This window comes from Bemisia tabaci, chromosome 7 (assembly GCF_918797505.1).
Source record: "Bemisia tabaci chromosome 7, PGI_BMITA_v3".
Classification (NCBI taxonomy): Eukaryota; Metazoa; Arthropoda; class Insecta; order Hemiptera; family Aleyrodidae; genus Bemisia; species Bemisia tabaci.
Genome location: NC_092799.1, coordinates 24,882,887 through 24,909,484, shown reverse-complemented (window position 1 = coordinate 24,909,484; position 26,598 = coordinate 24,882,887). Strand labels below are relative to the sequence as shown.

General features: G+C 34.1%; 1 protein-coding gene across 3 annotated transcripts; it reads right to left on the bottom strand.

Annotated features, from left to right (window-relative positions):
• Positions 1–83: 83 nt before the first annotated feature.
• AP-1sigma (AP-1 complex subunit sigma-2) lies at positions 84–26,083 on the bottom strand. 3 transcript variants are annotated; one of them, XM_019044295.2, is made up of 5 exons: positions 25,785–26,083; positions 23,720–23,898; positions 22,632–22,740; positions 21,183–21,320; positions 84–5,969 (listed from the first exon to the last, which is right to left on the bottom strand). In XM_019044295.2, exons 1-5 carry the CDS (start codon positions 25,785–25,787, stop codon positions 5,925–5,927), a joined length of 474 nt encoding a protein of 157 aa, XP_018899840.1. In that variant the 5' UTR covers positions 25,788–26,083; the 3' UTR covers positions 84–5,924. The 3 variants fall into 3 exon arrangements, with proteins under 3 accessions (XP_018899840.1, XP_018899839.1, XP_072158575.1); XM_019044294.2 differs by lacking the exon at positions 84–5,969 and adding an exon at positions 8,113–10,061 and having other exon boundaries at positions 25,785–26,082; XM_072302474.1 differs by lacking the exons at positions 84–5,969; positions 25,785–26,083 and adding an exon at positions 8,113–10,061.
• Between the last annotated feature and the right edge of the window lie 515 nt (positions 26,084–26,598).

Below are 26,598 nucleotides of genomic sequence, written 5' to 3'. Positions count from 1 at the left end.
GTCTTAGCATTTCTATTTACAGACTAACACACACACACTGGCTATGAGCTATGCTAAGATCTGACAAAAAAGTGAAGTCAGGGTTTGGTTGATGAAAAGGAATGATAAAGTTTATTTCTAGAGTAAAAATAAATTAAGATATTACAATACTTAAGTGAACATTAACAATGATTAAGTCTTTTATAAAAGAATAAATGTTACTTTTAAGTTAGGTATTTTAGAAAATTAGGAACAAAGTAATCAGGGAAAAAAGAAGATCAGGATAAACATTGACAACTTCTTTCTCATCTGCGCAAACTATTTCACTTGAAACCTCAAACTTGTAATAATACAAAAACAACATTTTTTAAAAGAAAAAAAATTATAATCTTATATTGTAAATCATTTATAACAGCCAATATCAACATTTTGAGAGTAGAAGGCACATCCAATATATTTGAGGAAAAGTTTCATTGATTACTAATTTTTGCAGAATGGGCCATTTTACCACCTGCTTAAGGTGAGGTATACCTTCTGAGCAGGAAGTTCAAAGATACAATAAGAAAATGTGTTTTTGGTCGTTTGCTGGAATAACAATACTGAAATGAAGAACGGTTGTGAGGATAAACATCCTTAAAAATTGGGGAGAGTTCATCATTGGGAATGCCTAATTCCTTTAATTCAAGACTGATTTTTGAACTATGAAAAGTCAATCGCTCAGCACAATTGGTATTGACAAATACTAAACAGCTTGAGACTTTGAATTTTCTTTTCTAATTCTTCATTTTGTTAACCAAAAATACATTTTCTTCCATGATAGTTATAAATTTTACAAGCGGAGAGTAAACTCTCACCTTGAACCATCTTTTGCGGATAGGTTGAACAGACAGTATAATTGTTAGACAATGGAATCTTTGGGGAACAAAACGGATGTTTCATTGCAGCAAGAGGTGGTAGATTACCGGGCCAAGATCCACAAATATGGAAGCTTAGCTATACTTTAACGGTTTTTTAACCTAGAGAGTTATCATTTTCTAAAATAAGTTTAAAATATACTACGCACTAGTCAAAATCTGAATTTAAGCATCACATGGCAATCATGGTATGATTTGGACAGAATTTAACAGAAACGTAGCAAATCGTGTTTTGGAAAGAAAATAAGGTAGGAATAGTTTTGGATTCAGCTAGTTATATAGTTTTCCTGTAAAAACTTCAAAGCCAAGAAAAAATATTTTGAACGTGATAATAGTCGTTAAACTTCGTTCTTATCATTGAGTTTTACGTAAAAACAAAACTTTAAGCCTCTCTTTGGTAGATCAAACTAGATGTGACTTGATCTGTTTCCGTTGCATTGTGTCCGTTTCTTAGTAAATTTAGAGTAATTCTTCACACAGAAAATTATTTGACCCATATAGATGTGCTCCCATGTTGACTATAGCAGATGTAATATTTTTCATTTGGATTAGTTTGAAGCACGAGGAGGGTGTGATTTCATGTGAGACTTTCTTACTGTAATACTGATAATCAATGGTGGGTAATTTTATAAACTGATGATTATATTGAAATTTTGTTCAAGAGTTGGTAGAATGATCGAAATTTAAAACTAATATTAGCTTTTTAAATCTGAAAATGACTCATAGAATTACACAAGATTTTTCGACAACATATTTTTGATTAGGATTTCGTCTTTGCAGTTCATTTGCTTCTTATGTGATGAAAATTCAAGTTCTAAGACAGTGATGAGGTGAGAAAAAGGATAAAAGCAGTGGTGAAAATGTGCACGAACTCAGCACAAGATAGAAATTAGATGTGTTGATTTTGTTGTGGGTGTCATGAATGGTCTAAAGAAATAAGCATCAACAAAATAATTCTCAAATGATGAGAAACTAAAACTACATTGCACATTGGCTGTAACAACATGGCTCCTTCAAAAGATTCCGAGAGTAAAAATGCTCTCAACAAAAACACATGATAACGAAGAAAGCGGAATACAGAATACAAAAGCTTCAATGAACAGTCTTTCGACTGCTGACGATCTTGTTGGAAGGGAAAGTTTAAGTAGAAGAGGAGATCACGAACCTTAAAGGGTCGTTAACAGACTGAAGACTCATCATATAGTAAGAACAAAATGCCGCTCCCCATTAAAGGTTTGTGCTTTCCTCTTTCCCTCAATTCAAACTCCATCTCTTGGCTTCAAGGATGAGGAGTTAACTAAAAATGAAAAGATGATTCCCTGCCACCAGAAGCGACTCCACTGTCTCATACCATTAGAGCAGTCAAAAAAGATTTCATTTTCCTATCCTCAAGCTCCATCATAGAGAAGACTATACTTATAGCTAGGTGAAAGAACTGAAAAATACTGATTTTTTTCTTATCAGAAAGTTAAAATGACTATCTAAATTTTCTAGGATTCTGACTGGAATATGAGACTTGAAAATTTAAGTATAATTGAAAGTTCAAAGGAGTTGAAGCATAATACTTTCTTACAAATAGAAATCATCAAGAACAAAAATAATCTATACCTATAGTGGGATTAAAACTTGATTCTCATGAGTCAACATTTTTGCTCTTGCTTAGCTTTTTAAAACGAACACATTTTGACTCAGGGGTGCAGAAAATGTTGAACGTAGCATGAAGAAATCAGGCATCATTTTTGTGTCCACTGTAAAATTTGTCCACTTCTCATTAAGTCCATTTTTTAAGTAGTCCATGTAAAATTAAGTCAATGGAGATTTTGTGTCCATTGATTTTATGTCCATCTAAAATACTAACGAAAATGACAATCTTATTCCTACAAAGTGGCAACTAAGCTTTGCACATGGGCAGTGCCACATGCTTTTCGACTCGATAGTTATGGACTCATTATTTTGTGGAAGAAAAGATTATGAACACAAATTTAAGTGGACATCTGTTAGTGGACGTAAAATTGCGGACAAAAAGTCCTGGTACCAATCCATGAGCACCGAAATATTTTGGTGAAAATTGTTTCCCTTCATGAAAAATGAAATAATAACGACAAATTGCGGTAAGTAGGTACTTAATAAAATTTATAGGCTCAGTGAGTGCTATGGACTTTTTTGCAAAGTAAAGAGACCCGAAAAATGAGGTATTTTTGAGACAAATGTTGCGGCTAATTTTTGCTCATAAGAATTTTCTGCATCCCTGCTTCGACTAAGACTAACTACTACCGTTGCAAAAAATTTTTAGAAAATAATCTTGCATGCGTACCGAGAAATTATGTGGAAATGCTCAAATTGAAACCAGGTGAATATTTCTTATTTAAAGAAAATTATTTTGAGAACTGAGAATGAAGCTAACCAAGATTCAGTGTTTTTTGGTTCCACCATCAATGTTAATTCTTGAGAAATTACTTGGCGTAGTTTTACAATAGGTCAGTTGTGTTATTACAGATTTGCATTTTGATGGTTTATGTTTATAGATCAGGAAAAAAAATTCAATCCGTCCAAACGCCAACTTTCTGCATTTAATATTGGTCCAGAGATCACCAATCAAAACACACGGCATTGACGTCATGCTTTGCGGTTGTATATACCATAATTTGGTACTATGGTCTTCCACCTTAGTTTCATTTGTATTTTATGTCCAGCAACCAGTGCAAACGAGTGGACAACTGATTGATCAATCCAAGGTGGAAGAAGCCATGGTATTCACTATCGCAATGGATGGATTAAGACGTATACACTGTGTTTTTTGAAAGGCAATATCTGCATTAATATTGAACGTAAAAACTTGGCATTTGGATGAATCTTTTTATTTTATGCTACTCTTTAAGCTTAAACTAGCAACACATGATTCTGTAACTAGCACAACTGACTTATTAAATCTTGATAACCTGTTCTACGATCTGGGCTATTTTTATTGATGTTTAAACCATTTGTTAACTCCATTTTCTTACGACCCCAGAGATCCATAAAAGTGGTTGCATATTCGAGCTCATCAGAAAATAAAGAAGTTAGGTTATAAACTTGGCAAATTTCATTAGTTTATTTACTGACAGTCAGTAAAAGAGGGAGTTTTTTGTGCACAGACAGTAACGTATCATAAAACTCACAGCCTTTACATTCATTAATTAGAGTACTTTAAGGATACTACTTTGAATCATCATAAGGCATTTAATTCAATGCAAACAATAGGCAAATAAATTTGCTCCAGGGATATGTAATTCAAGTAAAATGGTGTAATTGTTGGTCCATTTAGTGAATCATTCTAATGTCAATGCGAATATAGAATACAATCCGAAGGAGATTTGTTGAAATTTTGTGATCATTTATTGGACATAACAAAAGTGGAATGGAATGGAGCTTTATGATTGGTCGGCAGTCACACTTGTTTTCTTTGTCATGCCTCATGGGTCCCAAGGATTAACAGTTGTATTGGTAATCGAGGAGGTGCTTTCAGTTTGCCAATTGCACAGTTGAGTACAGTCATGACAAAGAAAACAAATAGGACAACCGACCAATCACACAACTCTATTCCACTTCAGTTTTGTCCTGTCCAACTGAAAAATTTCATTGGCTACAACATGCAAACAAGTGCTTCATGATCATTGCAAAATCATACAAATAAAACAACACTTGAGAAAAATCTGTAATTCAATGGCAGAATAATTAGTGCTAATTACAAACTTTTCCCTTTGCCAGTGCTCATTATTCATTTCTTGTGATTTTAAAAATGATATTCTTAGGCTCTGATGAGCCGCTAACCTCCTAGCAAGCAAGCCACTATCACACAGCTTTACTCCTGGTGTTTGATTAAAAAGAAAGACAGATTTCGAATCAAAATTACTTTTACGACCATAAAAGCACTAGTTAGCAACGCATGAGTTTCAACGCACTTCAGAGTTCAAGCAAAATGCCTTTTATGTGGGTGACTTCGAACATGCATTCTTTCAATAATTGAAAAAAATATTCTCAATATTACTTGCTACACGTTTACGGATTTACGCTACTTTTTGAGTTTTCAAAGCACTCCGGTGCTTGAAACTTGGTTTACTTTGTGCGTTGTTGGAATCCTAATATTTCCTATAAAGTACCTTCCCAATCAAACCTTTTCATTTACGTGAGATTATTAGATGGCTTAAAAAAACTGTGGTTAGGTAAACTTTGGTTGAATTATCTGATATTGAAACTTAAAACATGGTTTTCCGACAGGCGCTGAGGTGCAGTTAACTTCAGGAAATGTGGAATGTTAAGTTTTGGTAGACACCAATTTAGTTCTACAAAAAAGCACAAATTATCAGTTGTTAAAACAGGAGAACTTTCAAAACTACATAATGAGAAAACACGTAAATTGGTTTAAAAATAAAAAGATTGAACAAAGTATAAAAGCTCCAAAAGAATTGTAACAACAACTAAATATAATTCTTCAAAAATCATGAATGTTAAAACTTTTTTGAAGCTCTGTAAACTAAGTCAAAAGGACATTGCACAACATGTAAGAAGACTTAATTCTAGCTAAATTTTATTTTATACTTACTTGATATTCTTTCTGATCTCTACACTATAAAACTTTCAGTGAATCAAACTTATTAAGTGCTAATTTCACGGCAAATAGGACTGAAAAGTAGATTTTTCAGCATTGTTACACACACTATTTTGAACAGTCACTACGCTGACCTAGCAGAGGATAAATGTAAAAAAATAATGAAATTTAGTGAATGCCAAATCCCTTTGATTCCTCTTGTTATTGTGCAATATCCTTTTACTAAAAAAAAAAGAAGAAAAAGAGAGTCAGAGATAAGAAAAATCCTAATAATAATTTCAACAACCCTTGACTTCTCTCCATAACTTAATGAATTGAAGATCATCAACTCTTACAATACTATTTAAATGCAGCAAAATAACATTGATACAACAATAATGGACGCAACTTTAAATTAAATCAGAGGTATGACCTGTGTATAACACCCAGATGCGACTATTTGTTTAGCCAAGTCCGTGATCTTCAAAAAATCCTTGTGGAGTTTCTTCCTGCAACAAATAAACGAAAACCCATATGAAAAACCACTGAGAAAAGTAATGAAGCTTCATATTACTTTAATACCCTGCAGAAAATTAAGACTGTGCTTGAAAAGAAAATGGCTGAGATCGAAGAACATGGTAGAAATCATCTAAATTTTACAAGATGCTGAGGGGAAAAAATTAATTAGGAGCTAATGTGTGACCATCCATAGGAAAATGATCCTAAATCCAGGGAGGGAAATATTTCAGAAAATTCTGATAGGTTGAGTCAAAAAGAGAGGATTAGGAGATTGAAATTTGAAATACTCTTCTGTACAAAACGTTTCGAGAAGTTTAGTTCATTTTTATGCTATTAAAGGGCGTAAAGTTACCTCATGGAACAACAATTTTGAGCCGCACTCATAGAAGATTAAAACTTCAAACAGAGTTTTCTTGGAACTACTTTCTTATTACTACAACTTCAAACCGTTTAATCTCTAGTTTGGTTTGAAATATTTAGATTTTTTTTGCACCCACAGTTTCCACAAATCTTTTTAACGCGGTGGTGCCAATACCTGGAATTTGACTTCTGTAACTCTAGAAACTCTTTTCTCATAGACAAGTCACATTAAAAGAAAAAACAGTGAGAATTATCAACAGTCAACTTCAACCATTAACAATTGGTTGATTGCTCAAAGTGGCTGACTGTCGCATTCATGTAGGATTTTATACATTAACTTGAGTTATTTCGGTTCATGGTGAAACATATTGGTGAAAAAAGTTGATTCCATTCATGCAGCACATAAAAAATACTCTATAAAAAATTGATGGTACAAAATAAGATATTAGATAGTTTAAGTTTGCAACAATACATATATTGGATTCCGATTCCTTACTCTCAAAGGTAAGGTGTTAAAGTTTAAAGATCGTAGAACATCTTAGTCTTCATGACTATCGAAAGTCGTTTTCCACAATCTTAAGTCCAAGATGAAACTTTTGGATCAATTCCTTTTTAAGAGTAAGTAACTGAGAGGTTTGAAAGGTTCTGCTACTGTTCAGATTTTGATCAAGGATGAACTCTGCCACCCGGACAAAAAAACCTGTTTTGAAAAAGGTCACCAATATGTTGCACTTCAACCTCAGACAAATCAATAAAAAAAGGTACGAAAAATCAATTTAAAAAAAGACGTACCTATACAGAACTGCAGGGGTTCTTGAGCTGAACAGAGGCCAGAGGCAACAGAATGGCTCCTTATCCAAAACAGGCATCACAAAATTCAACAAAAACAAAACCGCACCATTTCTGACTGTGAAACTGACACAATCTTACTAGTCCGCACCGATGGGTGCAATCACTGAGAATCAAATATAAGACTTTGACTGGATAAAATTTTGTTAAAAGTACTCGGAAAATACAATAATTAATTCCAAAGCAACATGTACAAGCAATGGATTTTTCAGAGTTAAAATTTGCTGGTAATCAGTGAAACTACAATGAAATACTTCAGCAATCTATACGACAGGATGTGCCTCTTAAACAAAATGAAACTCCTAGGATTTACCTCCGAAGACAAGTTGTATAGCTATATATTGACTTGAGCTTAGATGTCATTTTGCTGGACATCTCAAATTTTGTTTACACCTTTCTTTAAAACTTTGCACGCACTTTCATTATAAATTCGGAGATTGATTTTGATGACAGAAGGAATATTTGGTAAAATTTTTGAGTGATTCTGTTCATCAGTTTGTAGGTAAAAAATTAGACAAGCTTGAGAAGTTTGACAAACAGTACCTAAGCAAAAAAGGCGTTTGTAATATTCCTCCCGAAAGAGGACAATATGTGTGCGATCCCGATTAACAACGATGTATTACGGAGGTGAAAAAAGTAATGAAATGACAGGTCCTGAGCTAGATATCAAAATTTTAAATTAACAAGACTAAAAAAAAATTCAAAAAAACAAAAAGCGCTGTCTGTGCTATTACCTGGAGACAAAACCTACACTGATATTCAACTAAATATAAAATAAGGAGGAGATGAGTAAAACTAACCGTTTAAGCTCGACTTCTTTCACTAACTCATTATGATTGATCCCAAGCAAAATAAAGAAAAGAAAAAGAAAAAGAAATTGGGGTAAATATGCAGGAGTTTAACTTTAAATTTAAAAACCACAGGTTTTTTTTACAGCATTGTATAATTTATTAAAATAAAACACTTTCCCTTTTTCCACACTTCCTGGTGAAAATTAGAAAATTCAAAAGGAAAGGGATTGAAATTTTTATGTACACAAAACACATCATTATTTTAGATTTTTCATACATCAGTCAAAAATCTAAGAGAACTAGCGAGTTGATTCGATTAATAGTGATAGATTGTGGCAATTGCAGTTGCCCCGAAGTTATAGATGAACCTGACTTTATGAAAGAGCAGACAATTTTGTAACAAACTGAGCAAAATATTACTTTTTTAGAAATCAAGGGTGTGTATAAAAAAACCATGGACGCTTAATACACAAATAATCATGGTTCTACTTATGAAATTTAAAGACAAATTTCTGAGGTGAAAATAGCAGAAAAATAAACTCAGTGAATGGTTCCTTCCTTCACCGAGGTAATTGAATTTTTAAAATTTCAGGTTATCTGATGAACACGAATCAGATAGGTGACAGACTCTTCATAAAACAAGAATCGTCAATCAGTGATTCTGTGGAGGGAGGAGATTAAATGCAGTCTCTTGATAAGCTTTGAAAATAGCAAGAAATAACCATTTTAGAAGCAAACTTCTAATCTCACGTGAGAAAATTTGTTGAATTCTTGCTTCACAGTGAAAAGAAAGACTTGCTAGCAAGTACAAAGGATTAAGGAAACTTCAAACCGTTCTATGTAGTCAAATTGTTTCGATAGTCTTATAAGAATCAGACATTTAACATACTTCTTAACTGTAGTAAATGCGTAACAATCCAGAGCGGCATCGCCTAAAATGCCATTTGATTTCAATGTTGTTCGGACTGAAAAATTATTTCTGTCAGATAAATCTCTTAAATTTGACTCTTCTATGGAAAATTGTATTTTTAGAAGTATGTAAATCAATAATACTCATTAATTTGTGGCACCTTTTTCTTTTGTGAGAGGAATTAAGTAACATGTTGAGCTGCTCAGTTTGAGCAAATGAGCATATAACGGACTGTTAGAGGGGGTAAAAAACTAATCAGATTTCAATGTAAAAGACATGAAAAGTAAATTGCAAAAATATTGATTGTACCTATCGACAGTAAAATAATTTTAGGAGACTGAAAATGGGCTTCAACTTTTTGACAAATTTGTCACTGATTGACTAATAAAATTGATGTTAAAATTTCGCATATTTCCTTCTTACAGAACGATATCTACTCGACGTTTTTAGGGGCTCAACTTTCAGAAATGGTAAAGTAATCAACCCTCTCAAAAATAATTATGAATGAAACTTTTCTGATAAAATTTTGACTAACTTTCCTGATTACAGTCACTCTCTCTCCTAAATTACTTCGAGATGTAGAAACAACCAAGACAATCAGTTGGCAAAATAGTCTTCAGGGGCTAATGAATATATTTGTTCGAGATAGCTTTGCTATTCCTCCCCAAACTGTCTTGTAGAAAGAAATAAAGATAAAAGGCTAAGATCGAAAAACAATTAGTCAATATGGCAATCATTACACTTTTGATGGCAAAAAATTTACAACAAGAGAAGAATACGAGCTCTTGCATATTTTCGAGCGTGGAATTTTTGTTTTAATGGATTTGAATGACTAAAACAAAAGCAATTTCCATGTTTTTAGAATGCTGAACAAACACGTAAAAATTATGCGGAAAACAGCTTCACAAAGATGTTAAAAGGAGTAGCTTAGCAGCATTAGACATATGCACACACACTTTCACACATACACAAGTATTAAAAGCGACAAAACTCAAGGTGTTATCAGGATTCTAAACACAGCTGTCACAGCCAGGAGTAGACGATGGAACAAGCCACCCTGGATAGCATTTGTTTTACTTTAAGCCGCAGAGGAATGAACGCAACATGGAATTCTAACAGAGGGCTGACTAGATAAGCCCTATTTCTCTAAGTGCTCCTTCAACCGCTTCATCCTAAAACCAATCAAAATGTCTCTTTTGTGTTTTCAAAATAGAAATGACAATAGAAGTACACATTAGGAGACAGATGAGAGCGCACTCATCTCAGTACAGGCACGTCTTTGGACTCAATATCCCACTGCTAAGTTTCAGATAAGGACATTGTAGAAAATTATTACATTTTACAGAAGCAAAAAATCTGCAGAATGCAGAAATCCAATTCCACAACCAAGCTTGTTTTCTCCTCATTAAAAAATTAACAAGCGGTATATTCTGGTTTGGTTTTCTGCAGTGTTTGCAAGTCCTACTACACACTGCTGAGAGGGAGGCAGAGGACACTGAACCTGCAGAGGAGCTTTGAATGAGAAAACAGAACAACTTGAAAAAATTAAGATGAGCGTAGATAACCAAACATAAATTTAGTGAATTTTTGCGTTGAGTAGAAATATATTTAAGAGTTTTCAGATGAACATAGTGAGCTATAGAGAGCCAATGAGCTTTCCGTCAGATAGGTTGTTACTTTAAAACCCACAATTCTTACGAAGCGGTTACTTTCTGAGTTATCATGATTATCACAGACAAGCAAGCTCGAACAGCTACAACTTGCAAACCACATACACTTTTAAGCCTGTCCTTCAAGTTAAACGACTCATGAAATAAATACACATGCTGTGACAGCTAAGCGATGGCTTGTAATAAAACTCTGACAGTTTTGAGTAAACATCTTTTCACCATTGGGTTTTTGAAACTTATCAAATATTAGTGCAAATGAAAACTTCCCTTGTATTCATGAGTGGAGAAAAATCATAGCATATGCTTTTAAACACCCAGTTGCAGATGGAACATTATTAAATTGTGAAAATTGGATGGTTAGCAAGTTACTTAGTGCTGATTTCACCTTCTTTTAATTATTTCCTGTTCTTTCTGTCCGAAAAGAATGTTATGTGAGGAGTCATTGCCAACTCCAATGAGCTAAAAGGAGTGCTGACTTCACAAGCTAATATTAAATAACTTTAAGACTGCTTTTTACTTGGAATCCTATGATAATGATGCACTGTCAAAGTTGAGAGTTTCTTGATGATTAGGATATCATATTATGGTTAGATGCAGAAGACTTTTTCCTAAAAATTTAAAGAACGGTCTACTTAATGATCACAAACCCCCTATATCACTTCATACGCAAAGACGCCCACCCACCTCTTGAGATTTTTTTGTAGTTGGCAAACAGCCCAAAGTTTAATATTCACTGAATAAAAGACAGAACTTCCAAAATAGCAGCATTTCCTGAGAAAACTGGTTAGAAGGATTTCAAGGCACTTGTCCCCTTTAGAAAGAGGAGAAAAAATGATACCTGTATTCTGAGCTGACATGTATCAAGCAGAGCAAACTAGGCTTGAAGTAAAATTCATTCAACACTTACGAGACAGGATTCAATTCAAATGGAAATAAATTGCTGTACAATAAAGTCTTGAGAGGGAATTGATCTGTTTTAATGACTAGTTTCATTTGAGAATTGAACCTGACCACGGTGCTTAGATACATTTTTGGCTTAGATGTATTCCAAACAGGAAATATTCATAGATATCCCTTTGACTTTGAGAAATCTTTAAGCTAAAAGAAATGCATTGATTAAGGAAGTGTTAAAATTAAAGAGAAGATAATAAGGAGACGGTGAAGCTCCCAAATGACGTATCTCGTTTACGGTGTTTAAAAATCTCTGTTTTTATTTCATTATTTTGAAGAACAGATCACCTTCATTCCTTGAAATTTATTTAAAATTTGCCCAATATAGAAAAGGAAAATTACGGAAGTTTTCAAGAATTGATGTCGAGTAATTATCCATGCATAAAAAAAAATAGGACAGGAAGTCTGCGATGTCACAAACCAAGATGCATGGTCTGGTAGTTTCACCGTCGAAATGCGACATCTCGAGGCTTTAAAAGGGCAATGTTATGAATAATAGAAGCAATCATGCTGCGTTTCATTAATTTATGAGTTGAATGGATGTATACAAATAAAATAAAAAAGATCTATCTAAGTATGAGTTATAAAGTCTGGCTCTTCATCACAAATAATGACATCTCAAGAGGAATTAGTTAGTCTTATTATGTTCTCTCAAAACCTTCGCACCTCTGGAAAAATGTGTTCTATCAACAACAAACATATTTGTTTTTTCAAAAGACCAAAGATAAATAGATTTCTTTTGTTTCGTGATGCTGAATTAGGTAACACTTTTGATGAATGAAGAACAACACACATTGTAGAGATGTAATGCTGGCACACTTTGAAAACAGTCTAAGTTGACAGATAATGACAAGGTCTCTATGTGATCCAACCCAAGGTCAAGGTGAAAGGATTCAGTGTGTTGAGGTATCAGGATCTTAGCAGGGTCGGAGCAGCAAACAGGGATTGAACTGTAATGTATTACCTTCGACCGTTTTCATTTCAGTGTCATAGCTTCAATGTGAATCAATTTTTGACTTTAGTAAAAAAAGGGAGGGGGGAAGAGAAAGAATACAGATGAAGGAAGAAGAGAGAGCACACAGGACATACTCAAGGGAGGACGCTGTCATGAGAACTGAAGGAAATACATGCTAATGTAATGATTACAATCTGCACGATGCAACACATACTAAAGGAACCGATTTTGACGAGACAATAAATGAGAAAGTCTTAAAAAGCTAGAAAATATTGACACCAAAAATGCCAATGGCAAGAAAGGATGGAGAGGTGTAATAATAGTTCACACACTTACATAATGTAGGGTAAGTTTTTAATATCATTACTTGTTTGGTGAAGATAATTCTTTTTCCAAAAAAACCTACGAGTAGCTTCTGGTTTTACAAAAGAGGGAGTGCGCAAGTAGTGAAATTTGTTTTTTTAAAAACTGTGCTAGCCATGAGTTGATCAATTTCATTTTGTGGTGAGTTTTAAAACTTTAATACAGGAAATGGCAGACAGCAATAAGTAAATAAAAATACTAGCTGTTTATCAAAGGCTATAAATATGAGTACTTAGTGATTCTCTTAAGATAGATGAGATGATATCGATGAAAAAGTATACTGCAGATGAAGTTTGAAATAATATGAGAATAATGAACAAGGGATAAAATATTTATTTTAAAAAGAGTACAAACTACTAAAACATACTGATAAACAGGGCATTTCACTAAAAAGCAGTATACAATTGCAGATTCAACAGGAATTTCAGAATAGGAAGATTCAATGACATCAACCTTACCCAATGACCTTAAAGAGGGCCTGAGGGCCTGAGGCCTATCATTGGGAAAAAAACTGAGTAAAAAAAGCAATCTAAAAAGCAAGGTGGAACATTATTGATACAGGTAGTTGAGCTTACACCATTAAATTGGATCAGTATGAATGATGTGGCCGATAAGTAAAGTACAAACATGATAAACTTAGGCCCCAGGAAATCAGTTTAACATGATACTTTGAAACAGGCTTTCTCCCAGAGACTTTACCTTCAATGAAATTTTCTTTGCAAATTTTCATGCAAATTCAATTGATTAAATTGTATGTTTAGATTTTTTATATAAAGCATGTTTCCAAATTACAAATTGTATAAAACCACGGGATTCCGCCCCTTGCTCCCTAGCATCAAAACCAATTTTGTGGCTGGAATTGTTTGACAAAAAGGCTGATCACTACAAGAAAAATTTAAGAATATTTTACGATGGAAAATTTAACAGGAAGAGGGAAAATTCTTCTGATTTTGCCAAGGAGGAAGGAATCACGAGATAAAATTTTATACAGATAAAAAAGTGTACTTGCAATGAATCTTGACTTGAAGTTATAAAAAGAAAACCTACATATTTTGTAAAGAGACGAATAGAGAGTCAATGATCATATTTTGGAATTAGCAATTAAACAACTTATGGTGAGACTTCATTTTGCGATAAGGAACTACTATCTCTGACTCTTTGAGGAAACAACGCATGTACCATTAGTCTCCCTATGCAGATACGTGCTTTCATGGATGAGCAAGAAATAGGAGTTACTTGTTTGCAAATTAAAGCCCAACTGATGCATGCAAGCAATGATAAAGAAAGAAAATCAACAAAAGAGAAAAAAAACAATTGAACCGATGTTGTTGAAATATATCAATGACAGGAGCCTGTAAAGTAGTCTTGGTCAAATAGAAACACTTCAATGCCCAAGAGACGTTGATGAAAATGTTCAAATTAATTTTTCTTTTTTTCGCTGAAAATGTACTTGTGAATGTTTTTGTTGATTTTATAACTGAGCCATTCTTTGCAAAAAATCCTTAGACTTATAAATATCCTGGCTTCGAGCAAAGTGAATTTCATTCCTTATGGGTTCAATTGAATTTGGGAGCTTATCGGCTTTCTGAAGCCAAATAATGAATTGAAAAACTAGAACTCTCAATCTTCTTCAGTACTGATTATAAAACAGTATGACTTAGATGTTTATTTTAGGGTTTTGAATTCAAGCAATTTTAAAAGGACTTCGATAGAGAACAATTTGAAAAAGGCAAGACAACATATTCATCTAAGCATAGAAGCCAAAAAATTTAGATTACAATCAAACTACATTTTACTAACATAAACCAAGATTAGGAAGAAGAAGAACCACAAATTTTCATTCAATATTAACATTCTTATTGAGTAATAACTGATATGGAAGAAAAAGAAAAGGGAAAAAATTAAATAATGTTACAAGGACAGACAGAGGAAGATGTGGAAAAACACCATTTATGAAAGACAACGGTATTCCTCTCTTAGATTTAAAGAGGTTTGGTTAATCTTCATTTTATAGAGAAAAGCAACCCATTTTAAGATGACGCAAGTTCATTCCCTCTTTTGGTCTTATTTGACTCGTGTGATACTACTCCCGATATAAATCATACTTTTGAATTGACTATGAGGGAATAAATTTTTTATTTTAGGTTAATTCTTCCCCACAAAAATTAGAGAAATAGCCAATTATTTTCTACAATTAAAAATAAATAAATATGATATTGATAGTTTTGATTCTTGGCAGGGAGATGGAAGCCCTTGTTAGCATAATAAAAAAATTCCATACTTCATCAAGAGCAAGAGGACAAAAATATTCAATTTCAAACAAGTTACGAATTCAAGCATTCTGATGTGAATTTCTAGAAGAACATGACTTGTGCAGCGAAAATTACTAATATTAATGCATAACCATGATACTGCCGTTTTCAATCAGCACTGGTTATGAAAAATTTGAATTTCCCTCATATAAGAACAAGCTTGAGTCAGCCTGAGCCAACGAAACCAGAGCCTACATGAATCGAACCTCTCACTACAATAGTTTTGGAAGGCTCCTAAATCGAGCAGTGTTTCTCCCCCGCCTTATATTGTTTAAGGTCTAAAAGACTTGAAACAGCTGAGCCGAAGCGTTGAGGTTGTCATATTTTCATACCACAGAAGCTATAAGGTGAGGCTCAAAGTACGATTTAACTCGTGTAGATTGTGGTTTTCAATGAGCGGGAAGTTTGAATTTCAGCATTGATAAACGTTAATATCGTTGTTCAGACTTACTTCCAGTTTTTTTCCTTGAATCGTTTTCTCAGTGAAATTTTGATGAGAAAACATAAATCATAATGCTTAAATATTCGCACCTTGTTTGGTCGTTCATTGTGATTTCTAGAGCTCTCTGGTAAATTATCTACCATTTTCCGACAAGGAAAATAAAACATTAAAGTTGAAGGGTTTCAATAATAAACAGTATTAAAAAGGATCACTTTAATTTCTTGAAGAAAAAAAAGTGGCATAATAAGAGAATGAAAGAAGAGGTAACGTTGCGTTTGAGACGGCATTTAAAGATGATTCGTACCCTTTTAAAGAATGAAACCTGTTTGTTTGATTTTCACTATTAGCCATTTCGAGGGTGCTACGACTTAGCAAGGCAAAATATTGTGTTAGCTTGAGTTCATAAGTCACCAACCATCTCTCAAATAGGATCTCCGCAAACTACTAATGGCTGGAAAAGTAAACTTTCATATTTTGTGTGCGCTCAAACAATGTAATAAAGTCTACATGTTCAGAATGAGCTCATTCAAAATAAGAACTCAAGTTGAGAAACTTTGAAAGTGAAATTTTAAGTTTGAAAGACAAGGACAAGCAGACTCTTAATAGAGTACAAACCTCACTATATGCAGTATTTATGTCTAAATGAACAAAGGAACAGAGACTAAGGTTTGATTAAACTTTCTTCTTTTCATTTAATACCTCTAGCGGACCGATTTTGTGGCTATCAAAAGCTATGATTCATGCAAACAAAAATTTTAATACAAAGGCACATTCATTAGATGCACAACTTTCAAGGCAAAGGTAAACGTACCAAACGATTAATAATTCAAAAGCTAGGAGTTGAAGCAGCATAATGAGTGATAGGTATCTGTAAGTATTCCAGTCCCCCCCCCCTTATCAACTGCCTCTTTAATTATGCAAAAGAGATAAACTTAGTTAACAGAACAACATATATTATGAGCGTAAAGAAATAATTGTAAAAGTTAAAACGGTAAAGTGTTGGCTCTTTAAAAGCCTACAATCTATGGCAGTCATTAAGGAAAACATTGGCAAGTACCATAGATTACACCCCCCTCCCCAAATGTATGCTTTAAATATACATAAAAGCTAACTCCAATGACATAATAGCAACCATTACTTGCGGTATTGCCTACATCATAAATTAAAAGGAAATTAACAATTTTTCTGTCACTATACAAGAGCCAGAATTTTTTTAAGACTGAGGCGCAACTGTTAAGCTGGTTAAAGAGTAAACTAAGAAGAGCAAGAGGGTATAAGAAAGAAAAATAGAAATTTAAAGATACTACAAAAAAGCAAGGAAGATTTTCATAGGATTCATTAGAGAGAAAGTTAGATTTCTCTTGGTTAAAGCTTAATATAATAAATTCTTATTCAATTTTGACTTCATTTCGTTTTTGGTAATTTTTGGTTTTGATTTAGGGTTTTAGATTTTGAACCTTACTTAGTTTAGTGAACAAAGCAAAAATAAAAAACTTATGACAAGAGGCTTAAGCTACCCAAGCCATGTTCACAATTCTTGCCTTAAAAAATAGTAAAAAAGAAATAACAATCTTAGAAAAATAACGGCATTAAAAAGTTCAGAGCACATTGCTGATGAGCACGACAAAGAAAAAAAAAATGTTGGTAACAGACAGAATTGATAATAAAAAATATGAACGATCTGTTCTTATTTTGTAGAGGCTGTCACTCAACAACAAAACTGAGAGTTTTAGAAAACCTCCCGCAGTGTCAACATTGCAGATTCATTTTTTGCTTATTTTTGGCCCTATGGCTATAATATCAAGGTCTGAGGCAATGGGCGTGTTGCAAACTTCAGCTAGAGCAAAAAAAAGGGTTACTTCTCAAAGAGAGTGGCTTAAAAATCGCGATGAGCGCATCGGAAAAGTCTGAAATACACTCCTAACTCCACAATCTGCAGTAAGAAATATGTGTTTTTTTAAGCTTCCTGCTTCAAAAAACGATGCTACGGCATAGGTGAACATCTTATGAGGGAAGATCCAACCCTTGCGCACTAGGATGTTACATAATAATCAACATGGCTGATGCTCCCGCGCATAAATCGTGAGAAAGCACCATATGGGCTTTCACAATGCGAGGAAAATGTAAATATAAACACACCAGTTGATAAAATCCTGTCTTGTCACATGTGTCATCATAAGTTTGCATCAGCCATGTTGAATATTGCGTAGCATCCTCTTGCGCAAGGATTGGATGGAATGACTCCTTTCAAGAAATGTTCACCTGTGCTGTCATATCATTTTTGAAGCGAGAAGCTTAAAAAAACGCATATTTCTTGCGCAGATAGTTAAGTTAGGAGTGTATTTGAGACTTTCCCAATGCGCTCATCGTGATTTATGCGCCATTTTCTGTGAGGAACAACTCTTTTCTTTCTTCTAGCTGAAGTTTGCAACAGGCCCAGTGAGGAAAAATTAACAGCATTTTCTATGCTTTCAAGAAATGGCTAAGGGAAGTTTAGGGTAAGAGGAGAATTTGCAGAGCCTTTGCAAAAGTTTCATAGCTACCAAGCACTACTCATACACTTATATGGGACAAGGGAAAACCCAGGGAAGAAGTATTATTAATGCATTAAGAAATCATAATATTTCCACTTGCACTTTAGTAGCATTTAGTAGCTTCAAATCTCCCATAAAAGGCTAAAATTTGCTGTTTTACACCAGTGAATTGATGAATAACCCATTAAAAACTGTAGCCAAGTTAAGGTCAAGCCAAGTTAGGTGTCAAGTTACACCTGTTATGCTTTAGTAAAATCAGAATTACTAGTGACCAGTAGACATTTTTGCTTCAGAAAAAAATGATAACAAATAAGAACTTTGTCAAACGGGCAGAAAATAAATTAATGGCACTCAGTATGCTACATTCCTTGCAGCCTCCTACATAACTCACAAGTATGTCATGAGTAGACTAGCCTCTAAAAGCCAGTAAATTAAATTCGATAAAAGCATCCCTGTTTAAAAGTAAACAATTATAGACCCCAACTAAAACCTGCGATTTCTTTAGGGGTTACAATAATTCTTTCCGTCCAGGTGAACTTAAGAGATCTAAGTATGTAAACAACCACTACTTACATTGCGCTGCTACACAACTGCAGTCTTCAAGAAGACATTAATACTGTAACCTTGTGATTAAACGAAAAAATAAAAAAAACCATGATATATAGGAGCATAAATATTGAGAAAGTAGTATGTTACAGCGATGACAGTTTATAGAATATTTAAAAAAAAAAAAAAAAAATAGAGAAAAGAACTTTGAACTTTGAAATAATGCAGTAGGAAAAGATAATAATAGGTTATCTGATCTTCATAGGTGTCAAGTCTATGAACAGTATCCATTTATCTTCTTTTCCGAAAAAAGGTGCAATAAGTTTTCAAAAATTTGATTACTATTGCTCACGAATTTTTTTTACACCATTACGGTCCATAAACGTTTATATCACATTACGTTAACTAACATGACCTTCTCTGAAGACATTGGTTGTATAGTTGCAGAAATGTACTGGTGGTTCTGGTCCTTGGATCAATTAGATTCATCTCGATAAAAAACTTCAAGAACTCAAATTAAACTGAGCGATAGAAAACTCCCAAAAATCTTACTTAGAATAAAAGATAGAGAACTTCCAAAACCTCAAAGTAGACTAAATGTCTCTCTTATGTCTAGCATTGTACTACACTGCTGATAGATTTGATGATTTCTCTCAGCATCTGATCTATTTTAATCTTGAAATAAATGTCAAATATATATATATAAGCGGGAAAACCCGATTCCAGGCAAAACTGAGTTTTGCCTGGGCAAATCTAGTTCTGCCAGAAATGAACCGGCAAAACTAGAGCTGCCTAGTCAAAACCTGTTTTGCCTGATTTGCGTAGGCAAAACTAGCCGACCGTAGGCGGAACTAGTTTTGCCTGCTGATGTTCAGGCAAAATTGATGAAGTCCGGCAAAACTAGTTCTGCCAGTGCATTAAATTTTTGATGCGCTCTTGGAAGCACATTGCGCAAATGGTCACGGGGGAGGGATCGACTGGAAGTGGAATCCAGTAAAAAATACGCGAATATTACGTGAGACACGATTACTCTCTTCCTTTCTATGTGCCAAACATGTCAACAAAAACGTAGTAAGAAACAAAGAGGCGTTGTGTCTAACCCCATAGAGCACTCTCAGATGAATAGTAGGTGCCAGGTCAACCTGATTGGCTACCAATCACAAGCAGATGGTCAATTTAAATTCGTGTTAAACTACCAGGACCACCTGACTAAGTTTTGTGTTTTGAAGCCTTTAGAATCTAATTATTTATAATTTTTTTTTATCTTAATCTATTATTTTTTATTTTTAATTTATTTTTTTTTTAGTTTTGGTTTACGTACTTTTTCTGGTCCGGCAAAACTAGTTTTGCCTCGTCGTGTTCAGGCAAAACTGACAGCGCTCCGGCGGAACTAGGTTTGCCTACTTTGCGCAGGCAAAACTAGATTCCTTGGAAAAATACATTTTTGCCTAGGCAAAACTAGTTTTGCCTGGAATCGGGTTTTGCCGCTAAAATATATAAAAAAGTAAAGAAAGATAACAAAAACAAAAAAATAAAATAAGCAATGATCCATACATCAAAAACTTCCTGATGAACCTCGCTGGAAAAACAGATGTTTGCATTTGTTGCCAGTTTTAATTGCTTGATAGTTAAAACTGCCTTAGAAGTAATGATCTTTAAAAATGGATAGGTACATTACCAACCTTTTGCACTCAAGTGCCGACTTTCAGTCAACAGACTTTCTGGGCTTTACTAGAGTGTCCACTCATCATTGACAGAAAAACTTGATCTGCTAAATGATAAAGTGATAGGCTGCATTCTGTAGGGACGTTTCTAAACTAATGAAGATCCTTGGTTCAAAATTTACTATCAAAAGTTGCTGGCAGCTCAATTTTATGTTCTACTCCACTCAAGTACTCAATTGTAACAGAATTTTGTAACCTGTTGTGCTCAAGTGATTGAATACAAGGAAGAGTGGGGCCCCAAAAAATAATTTAAGTTCAAGTGGGTGAAAATGTGCAGCAATTATGAAAATTAAAGAAATTTTAAAAATGAGACGGTAAAAAGATCATGCTGCGAATAGATTTTGCAAGATTTCTGATAAGGAGTTTATTATCTTTGGTGAGAGATGAGAAATTTAGTTTTCATACCTATATGTTAAAAGATTAATGGATTATTTTTTTTCTCCCTGACTTTATGGATTGGGGTGGCTGGACATGGTTAGGGCAAGTTCCGATCTCCCAAAAAAGATTGAATTTAAACATTAAAAACTAATTAAAATAAATCTATTGAAGCATGCTTAATACGAGCAAACAAAAGCTTTTCCCTGGCAAAGGAAATCTTCCGATTGATGAATGGATCACCAATGAAAAATATATTATGCTTTGAATGATGGAGAGAGTAAAAAAGACTCTGAGACTAACTAACCTTCCTTAACCAATTAAATATGTGGCTTTGCCCTAAAATTTGACTAAACAATCAGATTAGTGGTTGAGTGACAGCCAAATGTTACAGTTCTAATGCAGTATCACCATCACTAACCTCTTGTAGTAGATCCTGGGCAGCGATGGCTTTTAACACATTTTTCTTGCTTGTTTCTTGGATTTCACCTCCTAGCAAAAGCTCGTCTAAGATGAAGTATGCTTTCTCAAAATTGAAGATTATATCCAATTCACAAACCTGCAGGACAGAGCAAATAAAGCTATGACCAAAAATGTATTTGGGTCGGGGAAAATTATAAAAGGCCCATGAAAAAAAAGCAACACTTTGAAGGGGAAATTCGTAGGAAGATAGAGGGGTGAATAAAGGCCGATTTAAAAAATGCTACCAAGAACCCCATTGCGATACGAGATGATATGATAATAAAAGAAATGAAATATGAGTTATTTTTTAATCTTACAGTAGATTAATTGAACATTGGGAAGTTAGTTCATTTGATCAATTCATCATTCCTTCAATTAATATCAGAAAAGAGAAGGAATTGACTATCCTGAAGCTCAAGGTAACCAGATAATTCTTTGAAATGTCTCCAATTAGTGAGCAAAGTACCTACATTGTTTTAAAAAATGAGAGGTTTTTGGTGGTGGTGGGCCATAGTCTGCAAAACCAATAAATAATATGGCAGTCTATCATCATCTCTCCTCGTTAAAGAAACACCGGATGGGGGGGGGGGGGGGAGGAGGGGCTGACAACTTTTTAAAAATTTTCCTGCAAATTATTAGATAGGTAATATTTGTTACCAAGAACGCCAAGTTTTACGCTAAGATTATCAACATTTGATATAAATGGTGAATGTTCATACAAACCACAACCACCCCATTATTCAAAACACTATGATAAATTCTTTAAGCGCCCTGATCAAAGAATGCGAATTTCTGCTGCTAATTTTTAAGCTGAACTTCTTGAGTGAACAGTTGAACTGGGCATCTCTATGTTTAAAGGCACATTCCATGATGGGTCAGGTCAGCATCAGTATCAGTTAGAATTTATTTTCACAGTTTTTTCAACAGGTTCTGTGGAGAGGAATAGGAACCTTAAAACTAAAAAACTTAAATTTGAGTTTGTTACCATTGCACAGGGAGGTGCCGTACAAAAACACTCCAAAGCGTCAAATCATATTAGAGTAGTGTCAGTCTGATGTTTTAAGAATAAAAATTCAGTTAAAAGAGGCTATTCAAAGTTTTAGAATGCAACATTTCAAGCTCAAAGAAACTCATATGCTTAGCTGTCTGAGTTAAACAACTCAAAACATATTCTTTCAAATCATGGAGAACATGTCTAATCAAGCACTCAAATACCAATTTTACAACCTGATGTTAAAAAAACTTCCTACTGAAAAAATTTCCCTGACAAACTATAATCCCTCTCTCCACATTTGGTTGTATGAGGTGAGTTCCCTCTTTTAAAGGATCAAGAAAGAGAAAGAAAATTTATAGAAACTATACAAACAATTAAGTACAAGATAGAAAGGCATAAATTCAAGCTACTTACACTGCCAAAGTATTTGTCCAGCAATTCAACATATCGATGAATAATTTCTAGAGTTAACAATTCATTATCGTTTTGTTCAATTGCGCAGCAAAAATACAAACTGGCATACCTATAAGAAGAAAAAAACAATACATAAAAACATCCGGGTGAGGTACAATGTGAGATGAAATTAATGGACATAACTTAATTGAAAAATAATCTTGCAATCAGATTTTCTTGCAAAATGTGATAAGACATATAACGAGATATTAGCGAAATGGAAAGTAAAATTCTTCTTTCGACAAAACTGCAAACTTTTGTTTGAATAAAATTAAGAGAAAAAGTGAAGGACACATCATTCTTTCGAAAAGAGCCTGTCTAGTTTCTAATTAGGAGTAGCTCAAGCTACATCAATGAAGTTCAGTTGTATAAAGACTGGAATTGGCATAATTCTCTGCTCAATCCCTCAGTTAAATTGAAGACAAGCGATAAATTGTTGAAATGGTGACCTTGGATACATGGTCCGTATTTCTTTTGTCTTTTCACAGATAAGTCCGTATTGCTGAGCGGTTTATTTGTAAGAACTACAGTTGGCAGGAACTGTGTATCTCCAGGAGGAATAAAAACATCCGGGAGGCTGTGAAGTGTGCGGAGTGGCTGTGGAGCATAAACTTCCAAGCGAGAAGTACTTCTGTTACTGCTAAACTCCATCAGTTTCTTCTCTTTCTTATTTACAGAATAAAGTATCTTTACAGGGAAAGAATGAGTATCTGCTGGCGATTATTCTTGCCCATTGTGATTAACGTTTTCCGCACTTAAATCTTACAGGAATAATAGTCATTCATAAATCCTACGCTTCTAGATCTATTATAATACTTCATTTTTGACATTAAAATGACCCTGAGGAGGCTCCTCTCATGGTACTAAATTGCCATTAAAAATTGAAGGGGGGGCGGGCGAAGAATCTCGTTTTGGCAATAAGCTATTTATTTCATGTGGAAAGACAGAAGATGGGTACATAGTGTAGTAATAACGATATTTTTAAATGAAATCTATTTAAGAAGAAAAAAAAACAAACATTGGAGGGCAAAGAAATTTCAGAATCTTACCTTTTGTAAACAATTTTTAGATCTTTCCATTCCAGGAAACTACACATTTTTGGTTTTCTAGCTAAAATTGTGGCAATTAATTCTCTCGTAATCTTCTTTTTGATCTTATCAGGATGAGCAACATACCATTTTTGCAGTCTAAGTTTTCCCTGCCGACTAAATAACAACATGAATTGCATCTGTAAAAATACAACTTCGTTAAATACCTGTGAAAATGATCTTGCAACAATGTTCACAAATAATAAGCCGTATCCATGGCCAAAATGCAAAACCTTGTACCTCTACTATACTGTAAATGGGCAAAAATACAATGAAACGGCAATTTTTGTGGGGTTCATACCAATGATTTATACAGAATGAAATTTTTACCTTAAGCAGGTACCTTCATCGGACCTTTAAATGCCCTTGCAATAGGTACTCCTTTCAAGTTAAGCCGAGCTGAATATTGGTAAATTTGATAGACAGATCATCTTGTAGCCACTCTTGCAGAGGGAGGTTAAATATCTGTGGGCTCTTATTTTCCCATTTAGTTGTCTTAGTATAGATCTTTCAGTAACATTTTCAATTCCCACAGTTTATTTCTTCTACTTCTAAGTCAGCCAAGAACTGGTAATATTTTCAGGTTCAAGCAAAGATTTAAAGCCCACATTGAAACAATAACACAATTGAAGATGGCAGGTTAATATTTGGACAGGAACATTAGAAAGAACTGAGGCAAATACCAAGTAAGACCTCACTGAGGTCAGCGCTTAGCTTTGGTAGGACTTAGATGCATATTATGATGTCAGATACTCAATTGTTTTCCTTTGCAATCCACGAAGTTAGGGATGGCGATTTTTTTGAATAAGTCAATTTCAGGAAATCAGTTTGTATTTCGGGAAACCGATTTGATTTTCGGTAAAAAATTTATTCAATTTGAAATTGGATGGAAAAAATCGATTTTTTTCGACATAGATTTTTAAAAAGCTTGAAAATCCAACTTCAGCCCCAAAACATAGATACTTACTACTAAAACTGAGCTTGAAATGAAACTTAGGTCTCACAGAACCTAGGCCTTATGTGGCATACAAACGTCCAAATTTCAATTTTTTTCAATAATTCAATTTCGGCTCGAAAAATCGTTTATGATTATTAATCCCCCTCGAAAAATTGATTCGGTTTACTTAATCAATTTTTCGGAACAAAAAATTTATTCAAAATTGCCATCCCTGCACAGAGTTTGCAGCCTCAGAATGTTCTTTTAGTTCATGCAGACGATTAGATGAAAATTCAATACTGAGATTCAAGATGATTACACTCATGTACAATGTGGTCCCAATAGTGTCGTTAAAGCAAGCACTTTCAATGCGCATCTCTCAACGCAAATATAAATACACATTCAGCAATCAATGAAAAAAGGCAATTCAATCAAACTCATGAAATGTATTAATACCAATTCAATTCTGGTTGAATTCCAATCTAATAAGTCGTCACCTTCCAGGCAAAGTATCACAAGCGCCATGCGACGTTTAAAAATTTCCACCGCCATTTTATTATTTTACTGAGAAATTGTTGGTTGAATCTGTTCGAAAATTTCACTAAATTTTATCGGCAGCACAAAGAAAATTCGGTGTAATTTTCGGACAGCTTCGTTGAACAATTTCTCTGTAAAAAAATATAATGGCGGCGGAAATTTTTAAATGTCGCATGGCGCTTGTGATACTTTGCCTGGAAGGTGACGAAGTGTGCACTAACACGAGTTCTGATGGGAGATAAATCTTATGGTCAAGGTAAGAAAATCAGAGGGTGCAGTTCGTGAGAGAATTCACTACGATCGCACTCAAATTAAGTTTAAGCATTCATGTGAAATTTATGATGTGAATCTATGTATAAGATAGCGTACATAAAAGGGATTGTAGTGAACCTGTTCAGAGTGGAATACAAATGTCGCAACAGCATTAAGTACGCAAGGGTTTTCAAAGTGCAGCTCTGGATTCGGACCACAAGATAAATACTCAGCCCTTGTTAAGAGGCTCTTGTAGACAAAGCTACTGACTGAAAGCAGAGTAAATTAAGTTATACTTGCCATTTTGATACGACGGTGATTCTGTCACCTGGTTAGTGACTTCCAATTAGAGATCATAAAACTAGACGAGAGGGAGAAACCATAGAATACTGAACGGCAGAGTTGAGAGTAAGATCACTTTCATCAACGAATAGAATCACAGACTTTAAAAAAATTGTTGACTTAATATTACATTATTATTGGGGAGCGACTAGAGACTTTCTGAATCATGGACACATTTCGGTTTCCGGTTTTTCTTTTCAATTTCTCGTCTCTGTTCTCGGCCTCTCTAACCACAACAATTATGCGCCATCTTGTGACGTGGATTACGGAAAATGGAAATCCAGATGTCATGTAAAAAAAACTACTAGAATATTTTTTTAAAAAAAATTATGATTATTCCCCGAAAAAAATTCCAAAAATCTCTCTTACAAGCTGCGACAGCTTTTAAAAGTTACGAGTACTTTCTATCATGATTCATATTCATTGAGTTTTATTTTTGTTTCTTACGGCCTAATTTCACTAATTTGTCTCAGTAGTGCTTTTTTTGAGTTACATTGGTACGCTTATTCGTCGAAAGCGGGTTATTTGAAAAAGCGCACCTGTTAGAAAAGTGCGTCTTCAACTAGCTTTCACGGCAAGCCATGTTGAGACTGCGTAAATACCTCGAGCATAACTGAATTTGGTTTTAAAAAAATTTAATTTTAATATTCTGCAATAATTGCAAAGACTTAATTTGAAATTAGATTATCATATAAGTAAGTACGCCTGGGTAAGTACAAGAAAAAACATTTGAAAAAAACATTTTATTTAATAGAATTTTAACGAAATAAAT